At 36.9% G+C, this 16453-nt stretch overlaps 1 protein-coding gene across 7 annotated transcripts in view; it reads left to right on the top strand.

Annotated features, from left to right (window-relative positions):
* ITPR2 (inositol 1,4,5-trisphosphate receptor type 2) overlaps positions 1-16453 on the top strand; it is a 496384-nt gene that overhangs the window by 243828 nt on the left and 236103 nt on the right. For all 7 annotated transcript variants that reach the window (XR_010579338.2, XR_012420091.1, XM_065523922.2 and 4 more), the window contains 2 exons: positions 8387-8515; positions 9691-9811. Coding sequence is in view for 5 of the 7 variants with exons in the window: in XM_065523922.2 (XP_065379994.1) it covers positions 8387-8515; positions 9691-9811 (250 nt within the window). In the remaining 2 variants the exon portion in view is untranslated. The remainder of the gene's footprint in view (positions 1-8386; positions 8516-9690; positions 9812-16453) is intronic.

The following is a 16453-nucleotide window of genomic DNA, read 5'->3' as shown; positions in this document are numbered from 1 at the left end:
AGGCTTATGCAAGGCTTCTTCCCTTGGACCCCAGGATGTCAATTCCATTCTATTTGCCACCCACCACACTGTCCACTCCTCAGTCTCTTGTCTGTTTTCTCTGCATCTTCCCAACTTCTAAATATTGGAGTGTGCCAGACTCAGACTTTGGAACAGATCCCTTCTCTGTCTATAGTCACTGTTTGCTAATCTCATTTACTCACAACTTTCTATGCTTCTCCTGATGCCTAGTTTCACATATTTAACTGTCTACATGACACCTCCACTTGGCTGTCTAACCTCAAACTCTTTATTCATTCCCATGTCCCACTCTAAAATAATCCCTTTTCAAGACTGTGGCATCTCTATAAATGGCAATTCTATTACTCACTGTAGGCATTCAGGCAAACCATTTTGGTGCCATCTGTAAATCTTATTTTCTTCTACCCAAAATCCAGTCCTTCCACAAATTCTGCAAGTCCTAATCATAAAATTTTGCAAATTTGACTACTCCTGAACACTCCCATCACAACTACCCTACCCCGAGGCACCATTCTCTCTCATTTGGATGATTGCAATAGCTTCAAACCTGTTTCCAAGCTTCTGCTCTTGTCCCTCTCTCTGTCTATCCTTTATCTAGCAGCCATCATGATTGAAGGAAGAGGAAGAGGAGGTGGAGGAGATGGAGGAGAAGGGGGTGAAGGGGAAAGAGAGGGAGAAGAAGGAGAAGACGATTGTCACTCCTCTGCTCAGATTCCTCCAGTGACTTCCTGTCTTGCTCAGAGTAAACCCCTGTGTGACTTAGCCTCCACCCTATGACCACCCTTCTTCCCCTTGTCCTCTTATTCTCCCCCTAGCTAGCTCTCTGTTCCATCCTGTGGTCTCCTTGCTGCTCCTCAGGTATGCCGAATGCATTCCTATCTCAGCAACTGTACATTTCTCTGGGATGCTGGACTCCCCAGTATCTGCATAACTTCTTCCTTGTCTCTTAGGTTCTTCCTTCAAAGTCACTCCTTCAGAGAGGGCTTTGCCAACCACCCTATATAAAGTAACTGCCTCTTTTCTCTATCCTCCATACACTTGCTTCATTTTTCTCCATAGAACGTAATGCCACCTGACATTTACATATATATATTTATTTGTATTTGTTTCAGTAGAAACAAATGAAAGACAGGAATTTTATCTCCGTTCACTGCTGCATACCTGACCTAGAACAATGTGTCACACATACTAGCTACTCAATAAATATTTGTGAAATAAATAAATAAATGTCATATGAAGCTAAAAATATTTAAAAAGTGGATTTGAAAACAAAGAAAATGTGGTCTGAACATAGAATTAAGTAGGCAAATCAATGAAATGAAATGAATAGCCAGAAATAGCCTTTTACATATATATTAATATATAATAAATTATCACCTATTAGTGGAAAGGGATTGGATATTTCTAGGGACTGGTAAACTTTTTCTGTAAACAGCAAAATAGTAAATATTTCAACTTTGTAGACTACTGTTGCCACTATTATGACAATTACTATAGAGAAAGGAGTCCCAGGCAGTGCAAACATGAATGGATCTGGCTAAATTTGATGCATGTGCTGTGTTTGCCCACCCTTGGATTATTAGTAATAGAAACTCCATTAGAATAGTGGTTTTTATATATTTTGTTTACTGATGGATCTCAAGTATGTAGAATATTCTTGGCATGGAATGGACACTCAATAAAAATTGTTGATTTGAAGTAAAAATGACTGTTGATGACACTAGCTATTTAGGGTGAAATGAACTCACATAATAGCAATAATTGAAATGGATTTCATAGCTAAATAGAAAAAAACCTGAACCAGTAAAAATGGATGGAAACGTAGATAATATTTATCTGTCTTTAGATGAAAGCAATAGATGAAATTAGCTAAGGAAAATCATAGCCATTTCATTGTTTGAAAATTTAATACTTAAGTACATAAAAACATCATAAATAAAAATTAAAAATATCCTCACATTTGTAAACCCAGTGTTTTGGGGGGCCCAGTTCAGGGATTGCTTAAGGCCAGAAGCTCGAGACTCAGCTTGGGTAATATAGAGGGAGCCTGTCTCTACAAAAAAAATAAGCTAGGCATGGTGGTATATGCCTGTAGTCCCAGCTACTAGGGAGGCTGAGGGGGGAGGATCCCCTGAGTCCAGGAGTTTGAGACTATAGAGAGCTGAGATCATGCCCCTGCACTCCAGCCTGGGCAACAGAGCAAGACCCTGTCTCTAAAAATAAATGAATAAATAAAGTAAAACACATCAAAATGTAAATAGCTATGATACAGTTTTAAAAAGGGCAATAACCATCACATGAAGAACTTACATATATTTATAAGAAAAACTCAACAATTTAATAGAAAAATGGGAAAAACAAAGCATTCATGATTTATAGAACAGGAAATACAAGTAGTTAATAAACCTCTGAAAATGTTCAAATATTAATAACTTTTAAAACAACACAAAAAAGAAATAAGATCCAAATTTCTTTTTTTTATTATTATTATTATGCTTTAAGTTATAGGGTATATGTGCACAATTTCAACCATCTAAGTTGCAAGCTTGGAAAGAGCATATTAAATGTCGGTGATGGTTCAGGGTATGTATTTGCATACCTTGCTGATGAGAGTATAGTTTCCTGCAGCCTTTGTAAAAAGCATTTAGAAAAAACCTCCATACTTTTCTAATATGTCAAGTAATTTACCCTCCAAAAATCTGTCCTTGGGAAATAATTAGAAATGCTATAAAGGGTCGGGGACAGTGGCTCAGACCTGTAATCCCAGTACTTTGGGAGGCTGAGGCAGCCGGATTGCTTGAGCCCAGGAGCTCGAGACCAGCCTGGACAACATGGTGAAACCCCCTCTCTACGAAACAAATACAAAAATTAGCCGGGTGTTGTGGCATGTGCCTGTAGTCCCAGCTATTTGGAGAGCTGAGGTAGGAGGATTCCTTGAATCTAGGAGGCAGAGGTTGCAGTGGGCCGATTGCATCACTGCACTCCAACCTGGGAGACAGAGTGAGACTCTGTCTCAAAAAAACAAAAGCAAAAGCAAATGCTACAAGGGATTTATGGTCAAAGAAGCTCAACATACTTTTATGATAATATTCAGTAGGAAATAGCTTAAATATTTAATATTTGAGAAATGGTTAAGTAAGTTATGATATATCTATATGGTGGATGTTAGAGTCACTGAGATTATTTTTTAAGAATTTTTAATAATGTGAGAAATACTTAAGCTTGAAGTATAAAAGGGAAGATGTGAAACAGATAATCTAGAATGATTTCAATTATGTAAAATATAATTGGCAGACCAAAAAGATTAGAAGAAAAAATTCCAACATGTTAATCATAGTCTTATCTGAATTATAGGATTATAGATAATTTTTATTTTTCCATTTTATATTTTCTGTATTTTTAGAGTTCCTACAATTAATATGTATTGCTATTACGAAAATGTTGTCTGTTTAAAAAAAAGAATTTAGAATTCTAAGAAAGCCAATTGAGTGTATGAGCTGATGATTCACATAAAAAGGAGATATAGAAGGCAAATGCTTGGAAAAGTTTTGGCCTCACAAGTAACGGAATGCAAATTAAAATAAATATGAGATATCCCCTCAGATATTTAGAGGAACACTTTTACTGTCTATGTAAAATACTAAAGTGATCTTAGGAGTTGTATTCCTTATGATCAAAAGTATGCGACTGGCTCTAGAGCTGCCCTGCCCTGTGAGGTAGCCGCTTGCCAACTGTGGCTATTTAAATGTAAATTTTAATTCAGATAAATAAAATGTAGAAATTCAGTTCCTCAGTTGCACTAGCCACATTTCAAATGTTCAGTATGCACCTGTGTCTACTGGCTACCATATTGGACATCACAGATATAGACGATTCCATCATTATAGGAAGTTCTGTAGGACAGTGCTGCTCAACATGTGGTAACTTATTTACCATAGACAACCATCCTTGGAAGGGTAGCAGTCACTTTTAGAGCAGAAGAGAGGAAGGACATCATATATGCAAGGGGAGAAGTTCAAACACAATTGTGTCTAGAATTTCACTTAATATCTGCTTGTTCAACAAGTAATTTTAGAATATCTGTTATGTGCTGAAGTGCTGCATGTGCAGTGGTGAGCAAGACAGGCTTGTTCCTGGTGTCCAGGAGCATATATCCTAATGGCAGAGACAACTTTTTACTTGCTCTTCCCACAGAAATGTTGATAGCTGCTTCCAACTTCAGTTCTTTGTGAAACGTGCTCGCTTCGGCAGCACATATACAGTTCTTTGTGAAATGTTGCCTTATATAGGGATACCACCCAAGCTGTTTAAATAAACAGGAATCCTTGACCATCCCCACCCTGCCTACTGCATTCCCTGTACCACTTGCCCTGCTTTATTTTTCTCTAGTCTGTTATTTTCTTTATTTTTACCACTTAGCATGTTATGTATTTATTACTTTGTCTATTGTGTATCTCTCTTAATTGGGAAAGAGGTTCTAATAGAGTAGGGGTATTGTTTTGTTTGATTCATTGTTCTAACTTCTAGTCCAATATGTAGCTTCAATTTAATAATTTGTGTCCTTATGTGATAGGCCATTAAATCTGACAGACATATAGTAAAATTCATCTGGAAGTAGAAGAAGACAAATCAAAAATATGGATTTTTTTTTTCTTGGAAAAGACAATGATGGTCGACTTGGTTGTTTCAGGTTGTGAAACATATTACAGATTGGGAGTAATTTCATTCTGTGGAGTTAGGTTAAAATAGTTTTTAAAAATCCATGGAGTATATTAGAGATTTGGGGAGAGATTTAGGTAGTCAGTAGTGACACACTAGAAGACAAACCTCAAGTAACCTAGGAATGCAGCAGGAATTAATATTTAATAAATGTTTTGAGGACAATTGAATATCCATATGGAGAAAAAATAATCAGAATTCATAAATTAGGTCACCTACAGCAGCAAATTGCAGATATTTTAAAGAGTTAAAAACTAGAATAAAAATGTATAGACTATTCTTTTTAAGAGGGAGTTTTTTCTTGTTTATATTAAATATTAATAAATAGTAATGAACAAAATAAATAACAGTGCCTGGATGTTGAAAAGTAGTTTACACAATGAAATATAATGAAATATTCTAAATGGAATGAAAAATTACATATGAAATGACAACTGAAAAGAGCTCATAAAAATATGTTACTCATACTAAATGTACAGTCATTAGGTTTTTGGAAAATGGTTTACAGGGCTTGAATTGTTTGTATGACAGAAGATAGAAATGAAATGATTCCACGAAAAGTGGCCAACCTTGTTAACAGCGAGGGAAATAAAAAATAACTTTTAGGTATAATTAAATTGATAAAAACAATTATAATTTACTGGTGTAGCAGTCAGTTATAGTAGGAAACACATGGCACAATTCAAGAAACAAAGGCAGATTTAACAAGAAGGGATAGGAGAGTACTGAGGGATTTCACCACCTCTAGACCCTGAAGGTACGTGGAGCAGGCACTATTACTAGATCCTGGGGACAGCTTGGAGATGTGGAGGAAGGGCTTCAGTAGCAGCTGTATCCAGAACACAGAAGCCCCTACAAGGAGAAGGAGATGGGGATGGAGGCAGAGGTAGAGTAGGTGCCTGACTTCTTTCTCTTCCACTTTATAATCTCCTGCAAGAACCTCATATTAGATGAATACAACCAGAGCCCCAAAGCAAAAGCTATTTGGTGGTAATAAGGGAACATCCTGTGTATCTGTGGATAGTTTGCTGACAGTATTGTAAATTTATTATTTTAGAGGATCAGCCCAGCAGTATAAAACTGTCTACATACCCTCATCTGTTGATTCCTCTTTTGGTGAAATATGCCAAAAAAATCTGAAAGTAAATACAGTAATTTTGCACAATTCTTTATAATAGCAAAAAAAAAAAAATACATAATAAAAGATGAACAAGAAGGAAATAACTAAGAAGATAAGAAAATGATTTGTAATATTGCTAATGTGTACCTCAACTCATTCCAAAAATGGATTAAAGCATGATGGTGCATTAGAATGATGGAATAAATATAGCCTTTTAAAATAAGTATTTAAATAATGGCAGTACATGAAAGCATTTTATAGGAAAGAATGTTATGTGAATAATATGTGCAAATGGATTAAAACTTTTAAACTGTATGTATTACACATAAAAATATAATTTGATATGATGTAATTTTATTTGAGCCATGTCCAATCTTTATTGTAAAGAGAAAATAAATAAAAATAAAAGAAAATAAAGAGATGTTCATATGTATGAGGTTCTTTTTCCTGAAAAATTTTTAAAGATTTTCATAAGTGCTTCCTACATTTCTTGGCTATCCATGATATTATAAGATGCAAGGTGAAATGTTATCATTCATAGGGAACAGAAAAAACATCTTGAAAAATTATTTGAATTTCTTGTTTAAATGAAGTGAGTAATAGATTCCATGTAACTTTGTAAAACACAGACTTTTCGTAACCCAGGATTTTGAAGAAAGTCTTGATCCAGAAATAGATTATTTTTATTAATCCACTGACTAAAAAGCAAATTTCTGGGTGGTTTTTTGGCAAGTGTCCAGTTGCAGAAAATGCAGTGTGGTATACTCTAATGACTCTGGAGAGCCCCACATAATTCCTTGAAATGTCGCTGAATGAGGGAGGTCTTTTGTTTTGGTTGTGATGGAATTGGTCTGCTACGTCTTCAACTTTATTATATTTTTAACCTATGTGTCAGAAGGTTTCACTGTAAAGCAAGTGTTAGGAAGATGCTAAAAGAAGTAAATCCTAATTCTTATCCATCATAGGAAGATCAATTTTATATTAGATCTGGGACCATGTAAATTAAATTAAATTTTAATCCTAGGTTAGATGCTCCAGGAATATAGCCCAACCTAAAGTTAACCTAAAACAAAATAAGAGTCCTTTATCCCTCTTTCATTTAAAAATTTACTAAATTATTCATTCATTTCACAAACGTTTGTTGAACATCTTGTGTGTGCCAGGCACTAAGTTATATGCTGGAGCAATAACTAGAAGATTACATAATTCGATGTAATTTATTTCCGTTAATTGCACTGTGCCTGCAATTACCCTATGAAATTAGATACACTAAAAATCTTTAAAAACAAAGTCAGGTAGGGGTCAATTAATAGATGAGGAAAAAGCGAACTGCTCAGATGGGAAGTGACTTCGACGCAAAATGTTCTCTTTCTCCCACCTCCATTTGGCAAATGCTGGCATTAGTGTTCCCAGATCCCAGAACAAAAGCCCCGGGACACATGGTTTGAGAAGAGAAATTTTCTCTTTTATGAATTTGTGTGAAAGCTTTTTAAACAATATCAGATTAAGTGACATTGACTTACTCTTTTGGTTAAGCAACTTATTGAAAATTTTTAAAAATTACATAAAAATTTGGATGGTCTAAGAACGTCTGGAACATCTGGCCCCCATATTACCCACCACAATTTTGTGAAAATTTAAACTTTCTCTGCTGCAGTTTTTCAGTCTTTTCTCACATTCTCTGTCCACCACTCCCACTTCTTTTTCTTTTTATCTCTATGTTTTTCTGTCTTTTCACCAGCCAACTTTTTTTCGTGTGTTTTTAATTAGGTATCTTAGCTTTTGCAATTTGATCATGCTGATGTTGAAATTTACAGCAAAATGCAAAATGACCAATTACTGCCTCATTTCATCAGATGTAAAGATCAGAGCAGGAACCAGGGCTGCTCTTTTCTGGTCTTTCTCCAGCTTCAGCATTGTCTCTTTGGCTGAGTCCACTCTGAGAAGAATGCATGCAAACCTATACTTCCATGCTTCTCAGATAATCCATGGATAAAAATGTCGAAATTATTGGGAGGATTTTGATTTATCTTCTCCTACCTATCTGTTTTCCTGTCCAGATGCGTTCTGTGTTTGTGTCCTCCAATTTGAGTGAGGGTTAGGAGTGAAAATGTCTGGAATTACTAACTGCCATTAATCACCTTTCTTATACTTAGAATGACTGTTTCATCTTTGGTCACCTTACATTGAGTGGAAAAGTGTTCTCCAGCAAAGCCAAACTTGGAGGCTGAGGGAAAGGTTGGTGTACCAGAGAAGGGAGAAGCAAATTAGGAAGAAGAGGCTGGGGGTCTGTGAAAGAATTTTGGTTTCAAGGCTGAAATGACAGGCTAACTTGATGGAGAAGCTACTGAAGAATGATACAGTTTGCATGATTTCAGGCTGAAATGCTTCTCTTCTAAGCAACTTTAAAAAACAGAAGAAATGTTATTGACAACTATTTCAGGACAATTTTTAGGTGGTTCCAATACTGAGTTGTAGTTTAAAAATATGATAAAACATACTGAGTTGTTTTGTTTTTCTCTCCAGGTTTGCAACACAACTACAGACAGGAAACATGCAGACATCTTTTTGGAAAAGTGTGTTACTGAGTCAATAATGAATATTGTGAGCGGCTTCTTTAATTCCCCCTTTTCAGACAATAGTACCAGCCTCCAGGTAAGTCAAACAATTGCAAAGCATTCTGTTGCAAAGAGTTTCTCTTATTTGAGTAGGGGAAATTTTTTCTGCTCAGAAAGTTATTTCCTACACTTGAAATGTTTGTTCTTCTCTTATATTATTTACTATTATGCCTCTTTCTGAGTTTACCAAACTTTATTTTAAATAAAGAGACCTCATCTTTAAATTGAATTATTTTTCCTCTTTCTCTAAGCAGACTAAGAGCTTTCGTATCTGTATGTTGATTGTTTGCCAAGTGTTGAAATAACTGCACAGTTAATTCTTTAAATGATAGACATTTTGCCCCTGAAGTTATACTTATCCAAATAGAATTAACAAAGGTTTATATAATAAAACTTTTAATCTGAGTATTTATAATACTAAAAATTTAATCAATTAAACATCCTTAAAAGGAGGAAAAGCTAAATAAATTATGATGTATCTGTAGGATGGTCTATTATATAGCAATTAAAAATCATATTTTAAAGGAAAAATTGATGACCAAGAAAATAAACATGAAGTAATATTAGGCCACTGAATTCCATTATAGTATCATCCAAATTTGTTTGTGTAAAGAATATATAAACATACATGCATCAAAAAACTCAGGTAGTAAATGTCTTTAAATATTGATACTGTATCTCTGTGTTGTAGGATTCTTGATGATTTACATTTCTGTGGTCCACAGATATTCTACAGTGATTGTGTATTACTCTTCTAAAATATCATTTCAATTATACTTTCTTTAGGGAAAAATTTTAAACCATTAGATAGAACCACAGGAAATTGTTTCTGTAGTTCAAAATGGTTGTCTCCTCTACTTGAAACCAAAACAAACCAACCAACCCAGAAACACCTGCTTATTTGCACATGGTAATAAACCATGGATTATAAAAAATATTCATGTCATTGGCTTCAGGAAATGGCATATTTTTCTGGTTTAGAATATAATTAAAATGAAAATAATCCATTTTCTATAGTGTGTAGCATGTTGCCTCTCATGAAGAGAGTACCTAATGAATGTTTGACAAATGAGATATTTATTAGCTAGCACTGAAACTTGAAAGATTGTATTTTAGGTTATTTTCGTGAACCTTGCTGATAATGCATAGATGCTACATCAGGGCTGTTAATAGTTTAGCATCTCTTTTTGCCTACCTTCTTTCTGGTTTTAGACACATCAGCCAGTTTTTATTCAGCTACTGCAATCTGCCTTCAGAATTTACAATTGCACCTGGCCAAACCCGTCACAGAAAGCCTCGGTGGAATCCTGTATCAGAACTTTGGCTGAAGTGGGTAAGTCATGGTTTGAGTTTTGCTTATTTTTACATTTCTGGAAGAAATTAGGTTTTTGGCTAATGGGCACCACAAGTAGCTTCCCAATTTACAACTTAATATGAAAACAGGTATGTTTTCTGTGAAATTGAAGAGCAGCCATCAGCAAATGATTCCGAATGTTGCATATACTTTTTGGGAGGAGGACGTAATCATTATATTAAAAATCTTAAATTTAATATTATTGCATATGGAACTTTAATATGGCTCAGTCAGATTTTACAGAATTTTAGTTAATTGTTACCTCAGATTTCATTATGGAATTGTCTTGTCTATTAAGTGACCTGACTTATTAATACCTTCATATGACGTAGAACTTTTTGAGGGTCTTGTAGTTTTCCAATTTTGTTTGAAGTCCATCAGTATTTATTGGGGGCCTATTATATATAGAAGGCTTCAGAAATTACAAATGAAATTGAAGGCAAGGGAATTACAGCTAAAGGGAGGTAAGCAGAGAGAGAGAGAGAGAGAGAAAGAGAGAGAGAGAGAAAGTTAATAAGTTAATTAGGGTCATTCCCCCAATGGTGGAGGGGAAAGGAGAAGAAATGTACACTTGGCTGTACTGAACAAAAAAAGGAAGAGCTTGATCATCCTCTCAACTAATGGTGGCTCTGCAGGCATTGGGAACGACAGTTTATAGCATATTTCTTTACCAGTCATCATCACTGTTAACATTTACTGAGTACTTACCATGTGCAATGCCAGCAATTTATATGCATTATCTCATTTAGCATTTAGTCCTTAGATAGGTTAATTATTTACATTTTATAGTTAAGAAAACAGAGAGTTTTATAGGTTATGTAATTTGGCCAGGGTTATAGCATACCTCAACAAATATGTGAGAAATGAATAAATGACTTAACTGATGAATGACCATTTAAAATGTTTTTATTCATTTCTTTCTGTTTGCAGTTTGACCTAGGTTCTTTTATATTAACAAAATTTAGTGACAGCCCCAATTTTAATTTCAATACATTGAAAGGCAGTTATAACCCAAGAGGATCAATTGAAAATTAGTAGAACTAATAGACTAATAATAGTTGACTTAGGTAATTAATTATAAATGAGTATTATACTTAATAGACTTCCTGTATTCCACAAAAGAGAACATAATGTGAAAAGGACATCATTATCAATAGCAACAAAAACATTAAACATCTAAGAGTAAACTTAATATGAGAGAATAAAATTTTACTATATTAAAGGATATAAAAGATTTTAATAAATAGAGAAACAAATAATTTCTTGATTGGAAAATTCCATGGATAAAGATGCCAGTTCTCCTCAAATAAACTAATAACTTTAATGTTTCCACACCTGGAACCATTCTTTGCACATACCCTCCTCACCTCAGAGCCCACATGAGCTGGGATGCCCCTTGGTGGGCCACACCCCACAAGTATGCTGTCCTTTTGCGGTTTGGCCTCTGCTACCCTCCTGCGGAGGGACGTCGTCCTCATCTCCGGTCTTAGTCTGTTTTGTGCTTACTGTGTTTTGTGCTGCTATAACAGTGCTTGAGACTGAGCAATTTATCAAGAATAGAGATTTGTTTCTTACAGTTCTGGAGGCTGGGAAGTCCAGAATGGAGAGGCTTGCATCTGGTGAGGGCCTTCTTGCTGCATCGTCCCATGGGGAAGGCAGAAGGTGGAAAGCAAGAGAGGAAAAGAGAGAGAGTAAAAGGAGAGGGGTTAAACTCACATTTTTATTAGAAACCCACCCCTGGGATAATTAACCCACTCATAACAGCATCAATTCATTCACAAGGACTCTGCCCTCTTAAAAGTCCCACCTCTCACCTCTGTTGTATTGAGGATTAAGTTTCTAACACACGAACTTCGAGGGACACAATCAAAACATAGCACCTCCCTTGGGCTGGTGCTAGGTCAGGCTGCTGCTCTGCAGGGGATCTTCTTCACCTGGCTTGGCCTCTACCTCTCTATCCTGGGCCACTCCTTTGCATGGATACACTCCTTGCCTGTAACCAGGCTGCTCCTCGCATGGACACCCTCCTCACCCCACTTGAGTACTGATTCTCTGCAGGCAGTCCTGCTGCATAGACCTTCCACTCCCTTTTGGGCCTCCACATTCTGGAGCGCCATGGCTCCTTTGCACATCTTACCCAGCACAGACACTTACTGTGCTGCGCTCCTTCTAAAGATTTTAGAACTGAATGGTGTGGGAGGGGAAATGAAGAGGTACAAGAAGAGGAAGAGATCACAATTGTATCGTATCAAGAATAAAGAAGGACACATAAAAGTAAAGAAGGAGAAATAAAGAAAGAGAACCTAATTTTTATTTTAAAAGGATACACAGAGGAAAGTGTTCAGAGAGATAAATGAAATTTTAACATTGATTATCTCTGAGTGGTGGATGGACGATGCGTGGATCTGGTTTCTTCTTGACGCTTTTATGTAATTTCTGATATTACTTTCAAGTTATAATGAAACAGCAGTAAATGTATTTTTATTTGGGTCAAATCAGTTAGGAAACACATTAACCATTTAAAGATAAAATCCAAAGGAAAAGCAAAGAAACATGATGGTGTTAATTTTTACATAGGAATACACTGTCTTAGCTGCTAAGTATTTTTCTGTATTTCACGTATTAAGGCAGTCTCTCCCCTTTTTCCTCCTTTCTCTCTCCTCACTCCTCTTGTTCCTCCTCCTCCACTCCTCAAATTTAGCAAACACAAGGCGGGGAAATGCCAGTTGGCCCTACACAGGGCATAGCGGGCATGTTGTTGATCATATGTATACATTGAGAGAAAAACTTGGAGCCACAAGTGAAATTCCATATTGTGACTGCTTTCTGAATTCTGACTTCAGTGATACGCATTGTGTAATCCAATCAGTTCATGCATAGAATTGCAGATTTGGGGGCTTAATATAGTTACTGAAACTGTATTAGTCTAAATACATCTTTTATTTCTAAGTAATAAGATTTCATTTCCTACCATTTCCATAGTGGCCAAAACATTATAATTTAAGAGGAAATTTTAGTTTCTTTTTGCATGCTATAAAGATATGTGTGATAAGTCTAAAAATAATTATATGGAAGTGTATAATCCAGATACGTGAAGAGTGAGGTTTCTGTGTCAATCTCAGTTTTCTCTTGGTGAGAAGGCATGCCTTCTTCATTTTCCTTGTTGGTCCCTTCCATCTGAACAGTTAAAGCTCTGGAAATTCTATCCCCAGTCTCCCTCTGCATTCGTTTCTCCCCTCCCCTTCCCCCCATTGTGGCCTCATTAACCCTTCATTACTTTCTTCTTGGACCACTGCAAGAAATTAATATTATCTCCTTCTGTCTTCCCTTATTTAAATAAGCCTGATACCAGAGTAGTCTTTCTGAAGTGAAATTATTTCTTTTGGTTTAAAAAATCAACACTATGTCCCCAACCTTCAGCAACATCCCTTTACCTAACACTCTAAGGCTAGATTCCTCACTGTTACATCTAGGATGCCCCCACATGGCTCACACTAGCTTTCTCCAGTTCCCACCACTGCCACTCCTCAGCATCTTTCCCATTACTCAACTTTTTTTTCTGTTCAAATTCCTCCATAACCATCCTTGGCTCCTACATCCAAATCTGAACTCTCCCCCATTGGTCCACGTATGCCTTCCTTAGAGTCTGTGATATGGTTTAGATGTTTGTCCCCTCCAAATCTCATGTGGAAATGGGATTCCAATGTTGGAGGTGGGGTCTGGTGGGAGGTGATTGGATCATGGGGGCAGATCTCTCATGAATGGTTTAGCACCATCCCCTTGGTGATAAGTGAGTTCTTACTTCGTGAGTTCCCGTGAGATCTAGTTGTTCATAAGTTTGGGACTTGCCCCCACTCCTTGCTCCTGCCATTGCCACGTGACCCCGTCTGCTCTCCCTGTGCCTTCCACCAAGAGTGGAAGCTTCCTGAGGCCTCACCAGAAGCCGGACAGGTGCAGAGGCCATGCCTGTATGGCCCGCAGAATGATGAGCCAGTTAAAACTCTTCTCTTTATCAATTATCCAGCACCAGGTATTTCTTTTTAGCAACACAAGAACAGCCTGATACAGTCTCATTTCATTCTAACTTACATCATCACAGGCACTGTTCTTGTCTCCCATATTAGATTTTGACGGGCAACTATAAAGTTAAAAGAAATTAATAGAAAGTTGTTACCTAGGATGAAGGTGAAAAGCAGATTCTGCTTAATGATGATTAGACTGTATGCTTTTTGGTGATTGTTGGATGCTGGTCATAGAAACAGAGAACCAAAGTCGAACACATTCAGAAGTGAACCCTCACAGTTGTCAAGGGATCTAAAATCACCTCACTTTAGTGTTTGAAAACATTTGAAATATTTAGACAAAGAAACGAAATCTGAGGAGGAACACAATAATTATTTTTAAACTTTTGAAGGTTAGAATGGGCTGTTTTTTTTTTTTTTTAACAGGTTCCCAAAGACAGAATTATAGCTCATATATGGCAGCTGCAAGAGGCAGATTTCTGTGCTACTTGAAAAAGAACTCTTTTGCAGTTAGTACTCTTTTAAAACCTTAGGTGTCACAATGGATTCTGCCCTTTTGTTTACTCTCATTAAACACAGCAGCAAATTCTGTCAGACCCATTTCCAGAATCTCTCTTTTTCTTTCTTTTGTGTCAGCCTTGTCCAAATCCACCATCATCGGACATGGATAACAGAAGAGTGTCCTTACTAAATGTGCCACTGCAATCCATTGCGTGCACAGTTGTTAGAGGATCTTAACATGTAAACCAGAGCATGTCACTCATCCAGTGACAACTCCCCATTGCACTTACAAAAGCTCTTCCTCATCTGAGCTGCATCTAGTCTGATCTTTTCCCATCACCCTCCATCTCCTCCAACTCTGCTCCAACCACACTGACCTTCTTTCTGAATCTCTCATGTGCTTCAGGCATTTCCTCACCTGAGGACGTTTGCATACGCCATTCCCTCTGTTTGGATCCTCTTCCTGGAGATTGTCACTTGCTGGTTTCTTCCCATCAGTCAGATCTCAGCTCAAAATATAAGTGCTCGGTGAAGTATTCCTGAACACCCGCGCCCCCATGCAGTGTCTCAGCTTCTTCCTGCTCCTTATCATCTTAGACCATTTCATTTTCCTTTTAGCTCTTGTCCCTATTTGAAAGCAGCTTGTTTGTTTATTTATTGCTTCTTTGTTGTTTGCCCCACCCCCCTTTAGAATGTAAGCTATAAAAAGAGGGACTTTCCTTTCTTCACCACTGGAGACTGAAAGTGTTTGTTCTTGACTAAGCAGATGAATAAGTGTTTGTTGACTGACAGTAATCCATAGGCTAGGTGTTTCACAGATAGTGAAAGGTTAAGTAACTTGTCCAATTAATAAGTATTTGAGTTGGGTTTGAAATCCAAGTTTCAGCCAGGGACAATAGCTCATGCCTACAATCCCAGCACTTTGGGAGGCCAAAGTGGGAGGACGGTTTGAGGCCAGGAGTTTGAGACCAGCCTGGGTAACATAGTGAGACCCTGTCTCTACAAAACAAAAACAAAAACAAAATTAGCTGGGCGTGGTGGTGCACACCTGTAGTCCTAGCTACTTAGGAGCTTAAGTGGGAGATCTTTTCTGCCCAGGAGTTCCTGGCTTCGGTGAGCTATGTTCCCACCACTACACTCCAGCCTGGGTGACAGAGCCAGACCCTGTTTCTAAAATAAATAAATAAATAAATGAAATCCAGGTTTCTTTGAGTATGAAGTTTATGCTTTATCATGTTGCCCTGGAAGTCCTATCTTAGGAAGTCCTAACATATAAACTAGAACGATGGACATTTGGCTTACTGGAGTCAAAAGACAAAATTATAACAAATTTAATTTGAAGATCTAATTGCCTTTTATCTGCCACTATTACCATGTCAACCCTGTCTCTACTACACTCATTAATACTTTCAACATGAAACTAGAAATTTAGATTAAGTCAGACCAAGAACCTTGAAAGCCCTAAGTAAGGAAAACATACTTAATTTATGTTAACTAAAAGTAAGGACTGCAAGATCTTATCTTACATCAGTTGAACGCAAATCAATCACTTTAATTGAGCTAACTCCTTCCTAGATTGGTGGGATCCAACCCCACGAAAATTTAGCCATCAGCTAAATAGCCTAGTCAACTGGCTTCAGTCTACTTAACGATTCCATTCTAGAATAAAGCAGCACCTCAGTTGCTTTTTAGGCAGAAAAGGGCTGAAGAAAGTAGAAACATGGAACAAGAAGCAAATTGGCCTTTTCAAAGTTCCCTTCCTTAAAGGGTTAAAATATCGTGCCAAACTAGGCCCCTTTCAACTGATTGCCATGCATCTCCTGTTTTCTTGGATAAGCGGCCCATTTCAGAGTTCTGTTTGATCATGTGACACTTAGCATGAATGACTCCATTCTGGCCTGGTCTGCTGGGGCCTAGTGCAGGAGGCTAGACCAAAACAATGGCCTCCCATAAACTTTGTTGGGTGGGGATCTGTCTGACATTTTACAACTCAGGTGCAAAATTATTTCTGTGTTTCAGCAATTCTTTAAAAACACATAGAGGCACTAAAGTTTAGCAGAATTAAAATATGCAAGAATTTTTAGTATTAAAGAGAACA

The sequence above is a fragment of the Macaca fascicularis genome, chromosome 11 (assembly GCF_037993035.2).
Source record: "Macaca fascicularis isolate 582-1 chromosome 11, T2T-MFA8v1.1".
NCBI classification, from domain to species: Eukaryota; Metazoa; Chordata; class Mammalia; order Primates; family Cercopithecidae; genus Macaca; species Macaca fascicularis.
The sequence above is the reverse complement of the archived record's forward strand: the minus strand, read 5'-3'. Positions and strand labels throughout refer to the sequence as shown.